The following is an 18,569-nucleotide window of genomic DNA, read 5'->3' on the forward strand; positions in this document are numbered from 1 at the left end:
ATTAGTATTTGAAACTATCCTACCAATCTGTTGTCCTAAACTGAATTTGAGTGTCCAGAAGATTATAAAACTCATACCAACTGCTCAAAATCAGATCACATATCAGAACTGTAATTAAATTAATCCTGAATTTTTTAAAGAAGTTGGGCAAGATTTCATGCAGGTCAAGAGAGTTCTGTTCATGTCACTCTCAGAATAAATCATACGTAAAAATACAAAGCCATATTAAAAACATACCAAGTATCATTGCCAGTTTGATGATTGTGAATGCAATTCTTTGTGCATCTGGGTCAAACTGCTGGGAAATACCTGTCACAACTGCAGAAGTGTTGCCTAAGTTTCTGAGCCTTTTTCCATGTCAGATCCTTTTGGGGTTTTTTTGGTTTGTTGTTTATTTTTTTGGGGGGGGGTGTCTTTGTTTTTGTGGTTTTTTGGTGTTGTTTTGTTTGTTTGTTTGGGTTTTTAAAAATTTTCATTGTTTGTTTTTCCAATTTTAATTTCTGTTGAATGCCTCATTGCCTCTCCAGGACTCTGTTGGGCATGTGTGGGAATATACACAGTTAGCTCTAAAATAATTTTTTAACCAATAATTTTTAAATGATTGTGAGATTAGCCTATTTAATAAAATCTGAGTCGTTAGGAGTAACCATGCTGAAGATGGGTTTGGGTAGCACAGTAAAAACAAGGAGCAGGCTTATAACACCGCTAGTTTCTATTTTGATATTCGATTCTGTTATTTTCTTGGTAAATGCAGCCCCTGCTCGACTTGTGGCCACCCGGTGGCGCGGTCAGCGGGCGGGACAGCTCGGGGACATTCCCACCCTACGGACACTGCACAGGAAGGGGCATCCCGCCCCTATGGACCCTGCACGTGCCGTGACAGGCTTTGGGATAGGATTCCACTACGCCAAGCAACGCGCGGCTGTGTAAGCTAGTAAAGTGACTTCGCAACATTCCAGGGTGCCTGGACTACTGATGCACCTCGGAACGGCTTTCTGACTGCCCTGAAAACCCGGTGCAATACAGCAAAAATGTTTTGGCTAGCAGGTCCCTCGTGTAATAGTTAACGTCAAATAAATTTAAAATAGATCATAATGAATAGGTTTTTTCATTGACTCTCCATCATTTCTATACTTCCTAATTCAATTTTAAAGGACTTTAGATGGAGTAGTAGTATTTTGGGTAATACATGGTTGAATTTTTACACCTAAGAGGTACTGCTTACTGATTTAAGTTACATGTGCATTACTTATAAATAGGAACTTGGACCAGTGTTGGTTGAATGCTGAGACCTAGATTTTTAACATTAAATATTAATAATTCCTCCTTTTTCTCCACTGTTATCTCCCTCATGCTCTCAAGGAGAGAGCTGCATTATTTTGTTTTTCTTTGGCTACAGATGTCTGCTCTTACAAGGCAAAGTGCATGTACAATGTGTAAACATTTTTAATGCAGTTTCTTTCTCAGAAGCATAAATAATTCTTCTAGCAACTTGTAAATATACTCCATCTAGAATGAAAAGTGCTTCTGTTGAAAAATACCTAGAAATTATTACTTTACTGCACAGGATTATATTTTATTATGATAATACACAAAAAAATTTAATTATGTGCAGTCTGTTGTTTAACATTGTTACAGCCTTGAAAGATTACAGAACAAAACTTCCTGAATTTTATACCAATTCCCCAGTCTACTGAAAACTGCATTAACATATATTTAGATGTTACAAAGAAATCAACAGAGTTCTAAACGGTCACATGACACAGAATTTAAACATACAATGCATTTTTTAAATATTTAATCCAAGTAGTGTTAAAGGACCACTGTCAAACTCTTATGATTAATATTTGGTAAGTCTTAACAAAAATAATCAGAAACTGTTCTTTTAACTTAAGATCATTTAAATATTGTTTATCTAGTAGTGAATTTCTTGTAATACAAAAAATAATTTCATGACCCTCAAAAAACTAATTTCATTTGGATTATAGCATCAGTTTACTAACAAACTCCACTTTGGGTTATCTGCATGTAAAGTTCATTTCTGAGCTAGGAAATTATACCCCAGATTTTGGTAAAGTAAAAAAGTCAAAGTTTTGGTTACATACTTAGTGGACTTAAGCATAGCTTAATAGGGCATTTTGACAGTGATCTGGCCATTTAAGGATCTTAGCTGATAGAGATATTGAGACAAACACACATTATGGAGGATATTAAACACAAATTATAGGAGGATAGAGGTTATTCTTTCCTTTTGAACTAATGCTGTCTGTGAGTCTTCTCATAAAAGCTCAGGATTTACAATACAGTAAAATCTGGCTACAGAGATTCTAATATTGGATCAAATAAACAAACTGATAGAAGTATAACACAGAATGCCAATTCTAAGTGATCTTAATCTTCTAGTGAACATCTGCAAAACTTTAGCTACTTGTCATCCATATTGGCAGGCTCTGGATTTCTTGGTGACTTTAACACACAGGGTTACCACCAGGACTCCTAAAGTCTTCAGAAAAACATTGTTTAAAAATAATTATTATTATTGGTGTTACATCACTGTCAACTAATTTGCAAGAATTAGAATACTGTTGGGTAACCTGTGACACCATGGCATGCTCCAGGTAACCGGTATAAGCTTTAGAGATATATATACCTTCAGCCTGCTTCCCAGGCTGTTTTTGCATTTCTTCCTCTGCCAACTGAGGCAAAGATAAACACCTCTTGGTTTTATGACATAAGCCTACCCACTGAACACTCCTCAGGTCACACACTGATGTACCTGGATTTCTCAAAAAAAAGAAAAAAAAGAGACTGTGAACTGACTGATAACAGGTCTTTCATGTGCTGCATCTCTGCAGATGGCCTGCCCACTCACAATTTTGCTTCAGCTTGGAGATAGGCACTTCTAAGAACTAGGCAACAACCAATCAGTATAAATCCTAGTAAAGAATATATTCACAGTAAAGGCAGGAGTGCAGTCATCTATGAAAAGGAAAAAGCCTTATATAAGATACTCACTTTTATAATTTTTAGACAGAGTTGTTTTTTTAAATTTTGTAATAGGTTGCTCTTTTTCCACAAGAATTTGCATCTATTTAGAAGGCTATTGACTTCCTCTCCCTCATGCCTTAGACAGAGCACAAACCTCTGGCTCCCTTACTATTGGCTATGATGGGTCAACACCTTCTGCTTGAAGTGAAAGCCAAACAAGAAAAGTTAAACTGCACTAAAATTTAAGAGAAACATTTGCAGTCTTTTTAGGAACATATATATATATATATCTATGTACAAAAATAAATTCTGACAGTGTTCATTAAAAAAAGTTAATACCACACATTCAATTTTCATAAGCAAATTGCAATGTTGTTTAGCATTTCTCAATATATTCACCATATATTTTGGAACAAACTCAATGCAACACACTTTACATTTCAGAACAACCATGTACAGCACGTACTTCAGATGCCAACAGTAAACAATTTGAGTTACATTCACTTTGTGATAAAAAGTGTACTGGGTGCTTAATGCAGAACCTTCACTACAGCAAGGCCTCAGTCCCTCCCCTAACACAGATGATTAACAACCAAGTCACAACACCCTCACATAAAAATACCCTTTAGCAAAAACAAATGCCTTAAGCTTGTCACAGTTCCCTTCTGTCAGCTTTCCAGAACAACAAACTCTCCAAATATTTGTATAAACTGATCAGAAAAAAATAAACACATCCAGCAAAATCTCAGTCCACTTTGTACGGGGTAATGTAACACATTAATTCAGTAGTTCACAAATTGTCTAATTCCTAACTCACAAGCCTACAAGCAAAACAGTTCCCTAGCCAATGGTGAGTGAGAGTGCTTCTGCTTGCTCCCTCTCACCTGGTGCAGTGGTTACTTGCATCACACCAAGAAACATGAAAGCCTCAACAGTCTGTCTGCACCAAAAGCTTTTGTGATAAACTGATGTATCTGTGACTTCCAGCTTGAAAGTTTGGTCTATAGAATTTCCACATGTTTGTGTATTCTAAAGAAAATGCCAGATGAGTACAAAGCTTCAAGGGGTGAGAGGTGCAGCAGATACCATGCCCACAGGTGGCAATGGCTGCAGAATTATCACTTTCTGCTCACTGAGTCCTGCATCGGTGTTGCTCCTGCTCTGACCTAATGGCACTGCTCCTAGCACACACTATGTCTTAGAAAGAGCTCTGTTAGGTCCAAACCTGAGCAGGAGGTAATGAATAATTACAAGTCTAGTACTATATCAACAAAGTTTCAAGGTTTTACATTCATTCAGGCATGAATGTAAAACCTCTTATTTTAGTATATGTCCATCTTCCGGAGTTGTAACAAAAATAAAACAATATATTTAAATTTAAATAAATAAATAAATAAAACAATATATTTATTTCAATAAAACAATATATTGCAATACATGTAAAAAAATGCTCTGAAAAAGTAGAAAGAAAAACTACAGCTTTGGCTAAAGCTACTAGTTTACAGAGTTTTTATAAAAATATGAATAAAGTAGGAAAAACAGGAAGAATTAAGCTCACCTGTATCAATTGGCCATCTTTTTGCTAACACATACTGCTTCTGCTTGTTATTCATGCTTTCACAACCCATTTGTTTTTACAGCACATGACAGATCACACAAAATTGACTGTCACTGAGAAGTGATTCTTGAATTTGCAACACGAAGTGCTATGCTTGCAATAGATCTCATAGCACAGGTAGAAATCTTGTGGCAAATTCCAGCTTGGGAAATGTAGTCAGAAGCTAACTGATACAGCCTTTCTGCTCCAAATATGTTAAAGTGCCCAGGTAGTACCTTCTCCACAAGACCTCTGTCTACTAACTCCATCAGGCGCTGGCAACTTGAAAGGTAGTCACTGATTCTGCTGTAGGGAAGCCAATCGATCATAGATCCATCATACACCACATCTCCGCTGAACAAAATCTTCCGGTCCTTGTCATGCAAGCAAATACTGCCTCGTGAATGACCAGGCATGTGCATGATAGTGAGCTGTCGATCTCCAAGGTTGATCACATCCCCTGCAAACAGATTTGTTACAGGAGTTGTATGCATTTGCCATGTTTCATAAATGACATAAAGAGAACTACCTACTCATATGCAGAGTTTGTACATACTACCTATTGCAACAATGGGTGTGGGGCATTTATTTTCTTTGTGAGTGCCAAAGAGGTGTCTGAAATATAAGCTTAGCAAAAAGGTTTTTCCAATGATACGAACAGTTAACACAGGCTTGGGTTGTATTAATGGAATATATTCACATTCTAATAAATTGCACAATGTGAAAAGTAATGCAGTAGAGAATATAAAATGGGAAGCAAACAGAAAACATCTAAGCTGGTTCTTCTTCAATAGATTGCAAAGAATGTATTTCACAATTTATTATAATTTTACCCTTAAAATTCCTTTAGAATTGCACTGCTGTTACTCCTACAAGGCATAAGGCTAAAACATATATTGCTGGAAGAGAATCAAGACAGGCCTCCACACACTTTCTTAATGTCATTCATTAAGACATAAAAATAGAACTTTCTTACCATTAGGTCATTTTTTTGACAGCTTAAATGTGAATGCCTTTTCATTGTACCAGCCACTGAACCAATACTTGTGTCTCATGTCTCAGTTAACGTCTTAGAAATTCTGATGCTACTCTGGCAGCCAGTGTACTTGCTCTTTTACACAAGTATTTTTTTTAATAATCCTCCCTACTTTTTGAGGAAAAAAAACAACTTATAGTTCTATTGATTTACTAGTTAAATGTCACTATAATTATTTAACTATTACTATAGTTAAATGTCATCCAATCTCTACTGAAGCCTTCATTAAGTTCAGTTCTGCTTTTCCAGCACCTATGTGCCAATAAAGCCAAAAAGACAGTAAGCCTTAGGTGTCACCTGTCTGACACCTGCCCTTTAACATCTACTGAACAGTATTGTACAGTTTAGATGTTTTGTTACCAAAAAACCTAGTCACTGGCCCCTAATTAGAGACTAAATGATGTTTTTATCTGCAACAAGCTACTTCTGTAAATGCTACATCAATAACAAGTGATTTTTTACATTTTACGTAAGTCAGGTAAAATTCAGTAAATGTATTTATGTAAAATTCACGTAAATTCTGTAAAATAAAAACTGTATCTCAGTAGATATTTCAATAATTGTTCTGTTATCTGCACTTTCCATGTTTTGCCAGCTTATAAACAATAAAAATCACCTGATGCCAGAACACGACCTGCTGACACACAGATTGAAGCCTAAGGATAAACCTGGGGTACTCAATTAGTCACCTAAAACATTGCTGAGTGATGCTCATTCTAGATGGAAAAAGCCCCAGCCGCCAAAACTTTTAGAACTGGTAGAAACGGTTTAACCCAGTACGAGTCTTTTTGGTCCCATGCTGACTGCAGGTGGCTTTTAGGTCCATAGGAGTGACAAAATTAATCGATTTAATTATTTTATAGGAGGAGCTGGGTAAACCAGGAGGCGCTCAGCGGCAAAGAAGCTACTCCGTAATACGCAGAGCACTGTGCCCCGGCACCCCTCGGCGCGGCGAGGCCGCCCCCTTACCCTCGTGCAGCAGGCGACTGGGCCGGACGGGCGGGACGCGGAACTGCCGAGCGCTCCAGCCGGGCCACGGCGGTCGCGCCACCTCCCGGTCGGACAGCCACGTCACGGCCTCGTAATTGTCGCCTTGGAGCAGCGCCGCCGCTTCGGCGCTGTGCACCGCCACCTCCTCGAAGTGCTGCAGCCCGCCCGAGTGATCGAAGTGGACGTGGGTAGCCACGGCCAGCAGCGGCCGCGGCCCGGCGCCCTCGGCCGGCGCCAACAGCCCGGCGTCACGCAGGTAGTCGGGCAGGCTGCGCAGCCCCAGCCCCGCATCAATCACCACGTCTCGCTGCGAGCCCCGCACTAGCCAGATGTTGGCCCGGTTGCCCGACTCATAGAAGCGTTCCTGGATCCAAAAGATACCGCCGCCCAGGGGCTTGTGCGCGAACCACTCCAACGACGACATGGCCCGCCCGGCGCTGTGGGCCCGCGAACGTCACCCCCCTTCCTGCACGGGCGGGACGGGGCGGGGCGGCCGCGGGCCCGGCCCTCTGCGGCAGCGGCAGGCGGAGCATGGCGGGGCCGGGTAAGGAGGGGGGAAGTTCGAAGTTGTGGGGGTTGAGCCGTGGCGCGGGCCGGCGCGTGTTTGGGTCCTCTTCCCCTCTGAGCCCCGCCGGCGGAGGGAGTAGTAAAGGCGAAGCACCCCGGCCGTGCGGGGAGCGGCGGGACCCCTTAGGGGTGACGGGCCGTCAGCGAGGGGCAGGGAGCGGGAAAGGAGAGGAGAGCAGCTGAGAGGGGTAGGGTCACTAACCTCACAGCAGAGGTTAGTGACCCTCAGGACAAATATCTTCTCTCGCTTACCTTCACGGGCGTTAGTTTAAAAAGAGACCCACAAAACCTCAGTATTTAAAGTTCAGTACTTTCTTCTGGATCCGTTCTTCCCTTTAAGTGGTGGCCCCTCCTCTCAAAATCAAAGACGACAACCAGCAGAACACGATCAGGAGTTTCTTGTGAGGAAAGCGTAGGACACCGAGAGCTCGTTCGAGCGCTCAGTCTGCTTAGGTCTACTGTTGTTGCACCAGCCGCCCGGCAGCTGTCGGGAATCCGGATTCCACGGGCCTTTCCCTCCTGAAACATCAGGTGCCTTCCCCCGAGTAACTGCCCGAGAAACTGCATGCATAGGTTTGGAGGAATTTGAAAAGCCTAAATCTGAAAATCTTCTCTTTTATAAATGACACATAAACTACCCATAAACAAGAAAATACACCCAGGTGATCCTTTAGACATCCCCCAAGGCAAACTGAACACTAGTTGTGATGTGAACAAGTTCACAAGATAATACTGTTAGAGTTGTTGGGGTCAATCTGAAACTGTAACAAGTTGTGTTATTTAAATTGTTGTTAGATGTTATATCTTTAAGTTACCCCTTCCTCTCTTACCCTGTATTTGTATCCCTTTCCATTGTGAACAAGTTCTCAAGTTAATACTGTTAGAGTTGTTTGTGTTAATCCGAAACTGTAACCAGTTGTGTTATTTAAATTGTTGTTGAACCTTTAAGTTACCCCTTTCAGTCTTACCCTGTACTTGTATCCTTTTCCTCTGTATTTGTACCCCTTTCCATCTTACCCCGGAGTTGTATCCCTTTCTGTAGGGAACCACTTCCCCTGCTCCCAGAAGGACTTGCACCCAGGCTGAATTTCAATGAGTGGCTGATGGTACTGTATTAAACCTCTCAAAAACAACAAACCAGCACATAAACTATGATTTTAACCCAGCAGAACCACACGAGATGACCCACCAGTGAGCAGAGCCAGATTCCGTCCTGCCACCATAACTTAAATAGCACCCAGCTTCGATGAGACCCCTAAGCTACGAGCCAGCATTGTCATCATGAGGACTCTCGTGAGGACCAAAGTCCTACCTCTGTCAAGAGACAAAGCTTCGCTCTTCCTCCTTCTCCTCAGCGTTGTCCTATGGGAGCAGGAGTGGTGTGAGCAAACCCTCAGGTTCCCCACCCAGAGCTGTCTTTAATAAAGGCCTTTTTAAAGGGCCTGGTCTCCCGTCCCCGCTTATTTCAGTTGTGGTAACTTTGTCTTGCTTAGAGGCTTAGTTGTCCAATTCTTCAGGATTTTTCCATCTGTCACTGTCATTTTGTGCTGTCAGTAAACATAAATGTTCTGAGGTTTTGAAAAAATTGTAAGTTTGGGTAAAAATGTGAAGTTGAAATGCTGCTAGTATTAAAGATTATTACTTCTCATCAGACTAATGCCATTTAAGTGAATTTATTAAGAATTAATATTAAAGAAGCTTTTAAAAAACAGACTTTCATATTCAGTACATTTATTGCCTTTTCATGTTATCTCAGCATCTCCTTTAACTTTTATTTTGTTGTTCTGCTGTTTGCTTTTGGTTTTGGGTTTTGTATCTAGATAATTGATCATCTTTGGGGCTCTACAAGTTCTTTTATCTTCTCCATTCTGCAAGGCTCACATCTTGCTTTTCATCCTATTTTCAGAGGACCTTCCCTTCCCTTCCCTTCCCTTCCCTTCCCTTCCCTTCCCTTCCCTTCCCTTCCCTTCCCTTCCCTTCCCTTCCCTTCCCTTCCCTTCCCTTCCCTTCCCTTCCCTTCCCTTCCCTTCCCTTCCCTTCCCTTCCCTTCCCTTCCCTTCCCTTCCCTTCCCTTCCCTTCCCTTCCCTTCCCTTCCCTTCCCTTCCCTTCCCTTCCCTTCCCTTCCCTTCCCTTCCCTTCCCTTCCCTTCCCTTCCCTTCCCTTCCCTTCCCTTCCCTTCCCTTCCCTTCCCTTCCCTTCCCTTCCCTTCCCTTCCCTTCCCTTCCCTTCCCTTCCCTTCCCTTCCCTTCCCTTCCCTTCCCTTCCCTTCCCTTCCCTTCCCTTCCCTTCCCTTCCCTTCCCTTCCCTTCCCTTCCCTTCCCTTCCCTTCCCTTCCCTTCCCTTCCCTTCCCTTCCCTTCCCTAACCTTCCCTAACCTTCCCTAACCTTCCCTAACCTTCCCTTCCCTAACCTTCCCTAACCTTCCCTAACCTTCCCGCACCTTCCCGCACCTTCCCGCACCTTCCCGCACCTTCCCGCACCTTCCCGCACCTTCCCTTCCCGCACCTTCCCTTCCCGCACCTTCCCGCACCTTCCCTTCCCGCACCTTCCCTTCCCGCACCTTCCCGCACCTTCCCGCACCTTCCCGCACCTTCCCTTCCCGCACCTTCCCGCACCTTCCCGCACCTTCCCTTCCCGCACCTTCCCGCACCTTCCCGCACCTTCCCGCACCTTCCCGCACCTTCCCTTCCCGCACCTTCCCGCACCTTCCCGCACCTTCCCGCACCTTCCCTTCCCGCACCTTCCCGCACCTTCCCGCACCTTCCCGCACCTTCCCTTCCCAAACCTTCCCAAACCTTCCCAAACCTTCCCAAACCTTCCCTTCCCAAACCTTCCCAAACCTTCCCAAACCTTCCCTTCCCAAACCTTCCCAAACCTTCCCAAACCTTCCCTTCCCAAACCTTCCCTTCCCAAACCTTCCCGTTTGTTTTTTTTTTTTTTTCAATATTTATTTAGGTCTCTCTGGTTTTTTTTTGACAGTTTTTTGTGCTGCAGAGTGGCATGGAAATATAGAATATGATTTTGTTTTATTCACATAGAGACTATTTCTTTTTAAATTAAGAATTTGGAAAAAAACTGTCATTGGCATGTTTTTTTCTGGCCTTAATAAAAAGGCATCTCCTTCTGTCTGAGTGGAACCAGGTGCACTTGTACAGGTACAGCAGTAAGTCTGGAACAACCTGGTTGTACCGAGCCGGTTGTTCCAGACCTAGAACGCAGATGACCTTGCAGTTAATAGTGAACAGCTCATGGGATTTCTAGGCTCAGACCTTGCACCGATCTGAGGGGTCTGTGGGAGTGGGCAGTATCACAGTGCTTCAGCTTCTTCTGGGTTCCATTTATTGACATCTTCCCCCCATTCTCACATTTTGATTTATCAATGCATGGGTCATGCAATTAATGAGATGAAACTTGGTATAACATGAAAGTGGAGAGATGTGACTGTAAATGTTTTGGAGACTCTTCTTCTTTTATGACCTTTTAAAATATTTCTGTTAGAAACAACATCCTTTTTTTTTTCAGCAGTTAGCTTGCAGTCCTGTTGGAGTTTTTCATGGCTTTTGATTATCTTTATTACCTCTTTGCCTGTGTCACTTTTTCAAGATCCAAAAATAGTTTCTAAAATAAAGGATAAAAAATAGTCAGGATGAAGAAGTAATGAATGACAAACACAAACTGGTTTTTGAAGAAAAGTTAAAAAAACACTAGAATGTAGTCACCATTCAAGGTTCTTAAACTTTTTTCACTTTTTTCTTGTTCTTCTGGTTAAACTCAATGCAGTGCATCTAAGGTTTAGAAGAAGATGGCTTAAAATTCCTGGGTTAGGAGGCAATTTCAGGCATATAGAGGTGGCTAGCAGAAATGAAGGAATGAAGCTGATTTTGTACTTGTATCAAATTTAGAGTGTGTATAAGAATCTAAGATGGGCATTGAAAATGGATTGCTATTTAAAAATCTTCTCTGGTTTTTAAATGACTGTAATTTTAGTTAAACAATAACTTTCTTGGTAATATGTACATCAAATTGAAACATGTAAGGAAAATATATCTTTAAAAATCTATAATATTGTCAATACATTCAAATGGCTGGGTCAGATAGAGGGAGAGGACATGCTTCATTTGCTGTCAATGTGAAGGCTATTTGGTAAAGGTGCAGCTCTACCTGATGTCATCTGTAGGTCTCCACCACCATTTCCAGTAAGTACAGCCAGTATCTTGGAGGACAGTCTGTGTTCAGGTAAACTGTGTTCACACTCATGTTTAGAGAACATAATGAAATATATGAACACCTCTAAGAACTTTGGATTTTATAATAATGTAAAGTCACCATTTTTCTTAAATCATCATCAAAGGGGCTTTCCTGCCCCTTTGCTAACTGTAGTATCACATATTTAACTGGATTGCTTGCAAGGAGTTAGTGCGTTGAAGTACTCATCATGATTTAGTTTTCTGCACGTTACAATAATAGAAACACTGGATACTTGAATTTGTCTGAAATGAGTTTATATTAATCTTTAAAGCTATAAATAGATTTGCTGATTTTAGAAAATTGCTATTCATGCAAACATGAAAGATTGTGAATTGTGGGAATCCATAAAATCAGAGGGTTTTGGGAAAGCTACAAAAGGCAGGCCTCAGAGACAGCAGAACTGTGATTAGGGCTAAGCAATAGCCATGAGATAGGTCAGCAGAAAAATTATTTAAAAAGTAGAAAAGCAAGGACGAGTAGAACAATGGTCTGTGTATTAACGCTTGTCTAGGATAACTTCCTAAGCTGCAGAAAAGTTTATCTAGCAAGATATTAGAAGTTTGAAGCTTAATAATGGAGCTCTATGCATTGTGTTTTAAGGCGTACAAGCAGGCATTGTATTTGAAATAAGCAAGCATAGTTTTAACTAAATGTATGTGTGCTTATAGTGGTTGGATGGAATCACTGTCAATATGCTTTTGCTTTGTGTGACTGGTCAAAAAAGCTTATAAAGTAAGTTGTAACATTAAGTTCTTGGTCTGCTGCTTGGGATGTGAGCTACTGGCATCTTCCCATAGTCATAGCCATGTAATGAGACTGACGCTGAAAAATAAAACAGCTCAAGGCACGTTCCACAGCAGTCTCATCCTGTTCGTGATTTGTACATAGCCCCCGGTCGGCAGCAGTGTGTGATTGTCCTGTACTGCAGAAGCCAGCATTTGAAAATAGCTGAAAGATATTTTGTGTAATTAAGGGAGCATAATTGAGATTTGGCATTTAGGGTGTATTAGAAAATCAAAGGGGAATAAAGACCATTTTCTGACTGTGTTTTGATGTGCAGGGAAGCTTTTGACTTACTGAACCATATATTATTCATCCTCTTAGTCCAGCAATACAATTAAGATGTGTGATTTCATATTTCTTAGTAATCTGTAACTTTTTAATGTGAATGTTGTAGTCTGCTTGATAGCACAGTTCTGTGCCATCTGAATTCTATATACTCTGCATCTTTTGAGGTACAGTCAGCCTTACAGGAGAATTACTAGACCCAGTATATTTAATGTATACCATGAAGAAGGTAAAAAAGCTTTCTTCATTCTGTGAACAAAGTTTCAGAACCAAGTTAAACTTCTCAGGGCAAATCTGGTGCCATTCAGGAAAATCAGAGTTAACCTAGCTGTATAAGTAGAATCAATAAAAAATTCAAGTGTTGATTTAATGACTGGACAATGACAAAAAGTATGTTATAGCTTTGACTAACTTACAGTGAAATTATTTGAAGCAGTGAACTATTGCTGTTGCATACTTCTATTAGACACTTTCTGAGTTCACACAAAGTTTCTGTAAATGCAATTAGAAACTCAGTTAGGAGTATCAGCAACATAAAGTGATTTAAAGTGTTGGCCAACTAGCAAATATAGATGGAAGCAGTAAGCTCCTTTCATGGTCCAGATCTGGGACTTGTGATAGCATTTCATGCTTTGCAACCTACCACTCAGTTATTAATTTAGCACCATTTGTCACATGAGAGAAACAACATCCATTCTGTAATTCTGTCTGTAGTATTCTGGATATTTTTAAAACTGTGTTTGCATATTTATCTTATTCACTTCCAAAATTCAAGTTAAACAAAAACAAACCCCCCAAAAACCCCCACAAAAAACCTCTCTCCAACCCCAACAATCCAACCTGTAACAATTCATTTAAATTCAGCTGGTAGAAACTGAATTGTGTGAGGGCCTGCTTTTAGACAACACAACCTGTTTACATGATAATAGTCATGGGAAGAGTGTCCGTGTTATTCACACAGCATACTTTATATAGCTGTAAGAATGTCATAGAAGTGGTTAAGAACAGCACTACTCTGACTGATGAGAGAAGGAGTGGTTTCTGAGAAAGTTCTGTTGGTGGGAATAACTGCTTTTGGCAATTAAGAGTTTAGGATTATTATGAATGACAGTTTTAATATTTTTTTCCTTGATTTTTTGGGTACATTTATGCTAAGATAAAGTGAAGTTATAAAATATATAAATTTAGGTGTAAACATTGTTACTATGCATATCAAAATGCAATGAAGTGTACTTGAGAAGTAATAGAGTGCATAGTTGCACTCTTTCTTTAAATGTTTCTTGTAGCTTTTATTAATGTACCTGTATATTTGGTGGATATCAGGACCTGGTAAATAATAAACATAATTTGTACTGAGTATGGACAATAAGCCAGTGCCTCTGAAAATAAGAAAAGATGAAGATTACATTTTGGCCTTTAAACAAGATCTTAGAGAAACTATGAAAAAAATGCCACACTTGACAGTAGGAGATGAACATCAAAGGTTTGTGTCTCTTTTATTTGTATTTATATCTTTACTCACTATTCTGTGAAGGCTGAGGTAGTGAAAAATGTGTTGAGGATGAGTTTTATTCTTACAATGAGGAAGTAAAAATGGCAGCTTAAGCTAATAGGGAATTTTTCTGCTTTTACACATATTGAAGTGCTGTAACTGGAAAGCAACTACTGTGTGGAAAAGAGAGGTATCAAACATCTATTCCATTTAGTATACAGTAATAAACATTAGACCATCTAAACGCAGCCTTTTCAATTATATGCTAGTCAATACAAGCCAGTTTGGTATTTCTATATGTTACAGTACCCTCAACTTTTTCATTAGAGCAAAGAACTATGTAGTAAATACTACTGTTGAATTCAGCTTTCATTGAAATTGTATAAAGACACACTAAAACTAATCAATATTATATTTACTAGATGGAAATTGTACAAGGTACTCAGGTTTTTTTTCCCTAAGTCCATCCAGGAAATATTAGTAAGTGTTACTGACAAGAAGATTGAGGTGAGGATAAGGGATTTATTGAAGTTTTTATCAGAAGCAGAGCTGGATTAGAAGTCAGATCTTGATCTTATTCTGTAGGACCTCAGATTTGCTTTTACTTAAACATAACTAAAAATTACTTGCTTTGTTATTGTTTGATAACAATAAATGCTGGAGTTATACTTGACATCCAGCTGTACATCATTTTTCTGTAAAAATTCTAGCTTCCTGGTCAGAAAACTGAGCTACTGGGAAAGAAGAAAGTGAAGCAGAAAGACTGGTGTGTCTGTTTACCATACTGTGAGGATAAGGTAAATCTAGAAGTCACTTGTGGTTATTACTGCGAGAAGTGCTTCTTTTCATTGACAATTTTTTGGCTAGTTTTATTAGCTGCTGAGTGCTTCTTCTGAGTGTTATAAATGGCAAGTGCTGTTACAGCTTCATAAAAGTGTTTAAAAACCTGAAGTGGCTAAACACTGGGTAATATTTTCCTTCCTATCTTGTGGTGATTTTGAATAATGAGAGCTGATTTATAGCCTAAAATGTAAGGTTTCATTTCCACACAAAACCCATCAAAATATTTTCTGGGTAAATATTCGTGATGAAGTATAGGTGCATAATCCAATCCCCTCAGAATTTTTGTTAATTTCTGTTTATGGTGTAATGGTGAATTCTAGGTGTTTTTGAAACTTATGCATTTTTTTAAATTAGGCTTTGATTGTAACACGCCTTATTGTCCAGTTGTTCATGTACTAAAGCCATGTATGAAATGGAGCAGCAGTGTGAGCAGTGAACACACTGCCAGCCAGATGTTGTGGCTGACAAAAGACAGTATTTCCTGCGATCTGCAGCTGGAGCCCAGGTGGTGCAACCAGGTAAAACTGGTAATGAGGCAGGAACATATCTGATCCTTATTTCTAGAACCTTTTGTGATGATAGAAGAATTTTGAATTACTCTTTTACCATATGTCCCCTTTCATCTTCTGGGTAAACAAGTTTCAGTGTCTTTGAATTTCCATCTCACTAGAGGCTAGGTGTGCTCTTGATCTTTTCAGGCTTGAAGTTTGCTATTTCTGTTAGAGGCACAAAAAAGGAAAGTGCTGTGTCTGAGAGCCAGCCAGGGTTATTTCCAATGAACCAGCTGCTTTATGAGACAATGCTATCTCTCTTTTCTGACTTTACCTCGTGTGATCATTCTTACTGTTTATCTCAGTATTGTGTTTATTCCTGAAACCTTCTTTCTGAGATAGAGAGATCTCTCTGTTGCTGAGTGTATTCCTTAGTAGAACTGGAACTTTTGCATACTCTTTTTTTACTACCAGAATTGGCAGTTGAAGGGAAAGCAGGTAGACAGTCACTTTATAGATTCAAATAATGCTTCAAATGTTCTCATCACACCTGAAAGGGTAAGTTGGTAGGTTGAGGTATCTTTTTACTGAATCTTGAATTGTACAAAAATGCCACACCTGAGGGGTGGGTTATAATTACATCAGTGATGGTCTTCAATTTAAAAAGCTTGTTTTTATCTCAGTGGCAATGTGCAGTTGTCTCTGGGACTGCATTCTGTGGCAAAAGTGGTCTAGCTTTAAGAAAACTGTGGAGTAGATTATTTTTAACTGATATATTCTGTTACCTGGTTTACAAAACATCTTGTTAAACTAAGGGTGTTATGGAGTGGGCTGTAAGCAGAAACTTCATAAATTGTCTCTGCTAAAAGAGTGAATGGATTGTTATAAAACCTCAGAGAAATATCTGTGAGCCAAATGGTCCTTTGAAGTGTGAGAAGGGAAATGTTTTAATTAGTTAGGATGTATCTGTCTATCTTTCATTATTTAGCTAGCAAATGAAAGCCATATCTCATTCTACCTGGAAATTTTGATGTGTAATGTGCCATATAGCATAGATTTCCATGATTCAACACTCATTTTGAGAGACTAGCAGGCATATTCTATAGAAATTTCTTTATTTACCCCACTATTTAAGTTAGGTATTACTCATATTTTCCTGTAAGGGTATCTGCCAAGACTAGGTGACTGCCACCTTGGCAGTGGTTTGGAATTAGTTCCTTGGTTGTGAGTGGCAAGAGTCAGTCAATGTATTTTTTTACTGATGGCATCAGCAATTATTTCTTCACTAAAGAGCCTTGATATGAAATCAAAACTACTTGTTTCTTTTCCTCTCTTTGCTGATAGTTTCCTACATCTATGAATGCCCCTTGAGAGCCTGTTGTTTTAGTAGACTCTTTCATGCACAATTTTGAGAAGGTTTTCTGTTTGCCTTCATAATAACTAAGTTTAAGATTTAGCTTCATTTATCATGTCTTCTTTTTTCCTTGGTGAGTATGCACCTGAAGGATGGAATGCCATACAGAGAGACCTTTACAGACTGGAGAAGTGGGTGCATGGGAATCTCATTTGATTATTAAATCAAATTGCTGCACCTGGGTTGGGCCATTCCCAGCACGATGAGGGAGGGATTGTTCCCCTCTTCCCTGCTTTGGTGGGACCCCACCTGTGGTTCTGCATAAGCTCTGGGGTCCCAGCACAGGAAGGACTTGGACCTGTTGGAACAAGTCCAGAAGAGGCCACTCAGTTGATCAGAGGGATGGAGAACTTCTCCTATGAGGAGAGGCTGAGAGAATTGGGATTATTCAGTTTGGAAAAGAGAAGGCTTCAGGCTGACCTAATTGCAGCCTTTCAATATCTGAAGGGAATTTCCAGAAAAGATGGGGCAAGAGCATGTAGTGACAGGACAAGGAGGAATGGGTTCAAATTGAAAGAGAGTAGGTTTAGATTAGACATTAGGAAGAGATTCATTACTGTGAGGGTGTTGAGGCACTGACACAGGTTGCTTGGGGAAGATGTGGATGCCCCATTTCTGGAGGTGTTCAATGGGGCTGGATGGGGCTTTGAATAACCTGATCTAGTGGAAGATGCCCCTGCCCATGGAAGTGGGGTTAAAAAAAGGTGATGTTTAAGGTCCCTTCCAACTCAAACTCTTCTGTGATTCTGTGAGTCTGTGATTATGTGCTAGAAGTCTTTGACACTAAAGGTCGAAGGCTATCTTTGTTGCTATTTTTTCTAAAATATCTGCAAATATTGTCCCTACTTGGGTTAACAGTGCAATTAGACTCAGTAATTTTGAACTAAGAGGATTTTGCATGTGGTAATTTGGCAAGAAAAAATGTGACTGATTTAAAAATACTAAAGTTTTGGTATTGCTTTTGGCATTAGAGATTGTATGTAAAAGGTTATTCTGTATAAATGAATGTACTTGCACTGTATGACTGCTTATTTACAATGAATTCCTCAATTTAGTTCTTGTGCCTGGAAGGAGGTTAAATGGATTAAAGTGTTTAGCTGCTATTTTGTATAGCATGCAAAGCTTTTCCATTGCAGGAAGTACTGGAAGTCTTGGAAGCTGATGACCAGACACAACTTTTGAGACTTGGGAATACTGGGTACTATTTATGATTAACACAGTGATATTAAATGTTGCTCACTGGTTTTGTAATAAAGGTTTAATTGTGAAACTCTTGAAGAGTAGAGGGTTAGTGTTATATTTGATGTTTCAACTTAGTCTCTGAATAAATCTGCACTTAACAATTCCATGCTTTTCAAGGATAAAAGAATAAATTGTAGTATTTTTGGAGTATTGGGTGTTTTTTGTTTGTTTTGGAGTGGGTTTTTTACTGTTTGACAACAAAAAACTGTTGAACATGGGATTAGAAAAATTTTCTGTATGTTCAGTTACAGGTAAATATCAAGGAATGTGACTGCATTGCCTTGACTGTGAACTGAATAACACTTTATAGCAATTGAGAGATAGTCAGGACTACCAGGACAATGCAAAGGAGCAGGAAACGTGGACACCAGGAAATAGCTGAGGTTATCAAAGGCTAATTTTCTATGAACCTGTGGAATGTTCTATCTTTTAAGTATGTGATTCACTATTTTTCAAACAATAAAAAAGGTAAGAAATTATTACCAAGTCATATATTCCTTCCAGTTCTGTATTTTGAGAATTATTGTACTTGGAATGATTTCAGATCAAGATGAGTATCGTATTGTCAAAAAAAAAAAAAAAAAAAAAAGGA

At 39.8% G+C, this 18,569-nt stretch overlaps 1 protein-coding gene and 1 long non-coding RNA gene across 2 annotated transcripts; one reads left to right on the forward strand and one right to left on the reverse strand.

Annotated features, from left to right (window-relative positions):
- Nucleotides 1–1,428: 1,428 nt before the first annotated feature.
- MBLAC2 (metallo-beta-lactamase domain containing 2) lies at nucleotides 1,429–7,095 on the reverse strand. Its single transcript, XM_059873098.1, has 2 exons — nucleotides 6,591–7,095; nucleotides 1,429–5,045 (listed from the first exon to the last, which is right to left on the reverse strand). Exons 1-2 carry the CDS (start codon nucleotides 7,033–7,035, stop codon nucleotides 4,657–4,659), a joined length of 834 nt encoding a protein of 277 aa, XP_059729081.1. The 5' UTR covers nucleotides 7,036–7,095; the 3' UTR covers nucleotides 1,429–4,656.
- LOC132341506 (uncharacterized) lies at nucleotides 7,036–8,891 on the forward strand. The gene is made up of 2 exons (XR_009490253.1): nucleotides 7,036–7,155; nucleotides 7,519–8,891. It is a non-coding gene; the product is annotated as an uncharacterized LOC132341506 (long non-coding RNA).
- Nucleotides 8,892–18,569: the final 9,678 nt, after the last annotated feature.

The sequence above is a fragment of the Haemorhous mexicanus genome, chromosome Z, assembly GCF_027477595.1.
Source record: "Haemorhous mexicanus isolate bHaeMex1 chromosome Z, bHaeMex1.pri, whole genome shotgun sequence".
NCBI classification, from domain to species: domain Eukaryota; kingdom Metazoa; phylum Chordata; class Aves; order Passeriformes; family Fringillidae; genus Haemorhous; species Haemorhous mexicanus.

Bases quoted from the DNA above. Each gene is read 5' to 3' on its own strand.
- MBLAC2 (XM_059873098.1), bottom strand. From the start codon at position 7,035: ATGTCGTCGTTGGAGTGGTTCGCGCACAAGCCCCTGGGCGGCGGTATC. The intron at 5,046-6,590 runs GTAAGGGGGCGG...ATCTGTTTGCAG, and splicing joins CAGTCGCCTGCTGCACGAGG to GGGATGTGATCAACCTTGGA.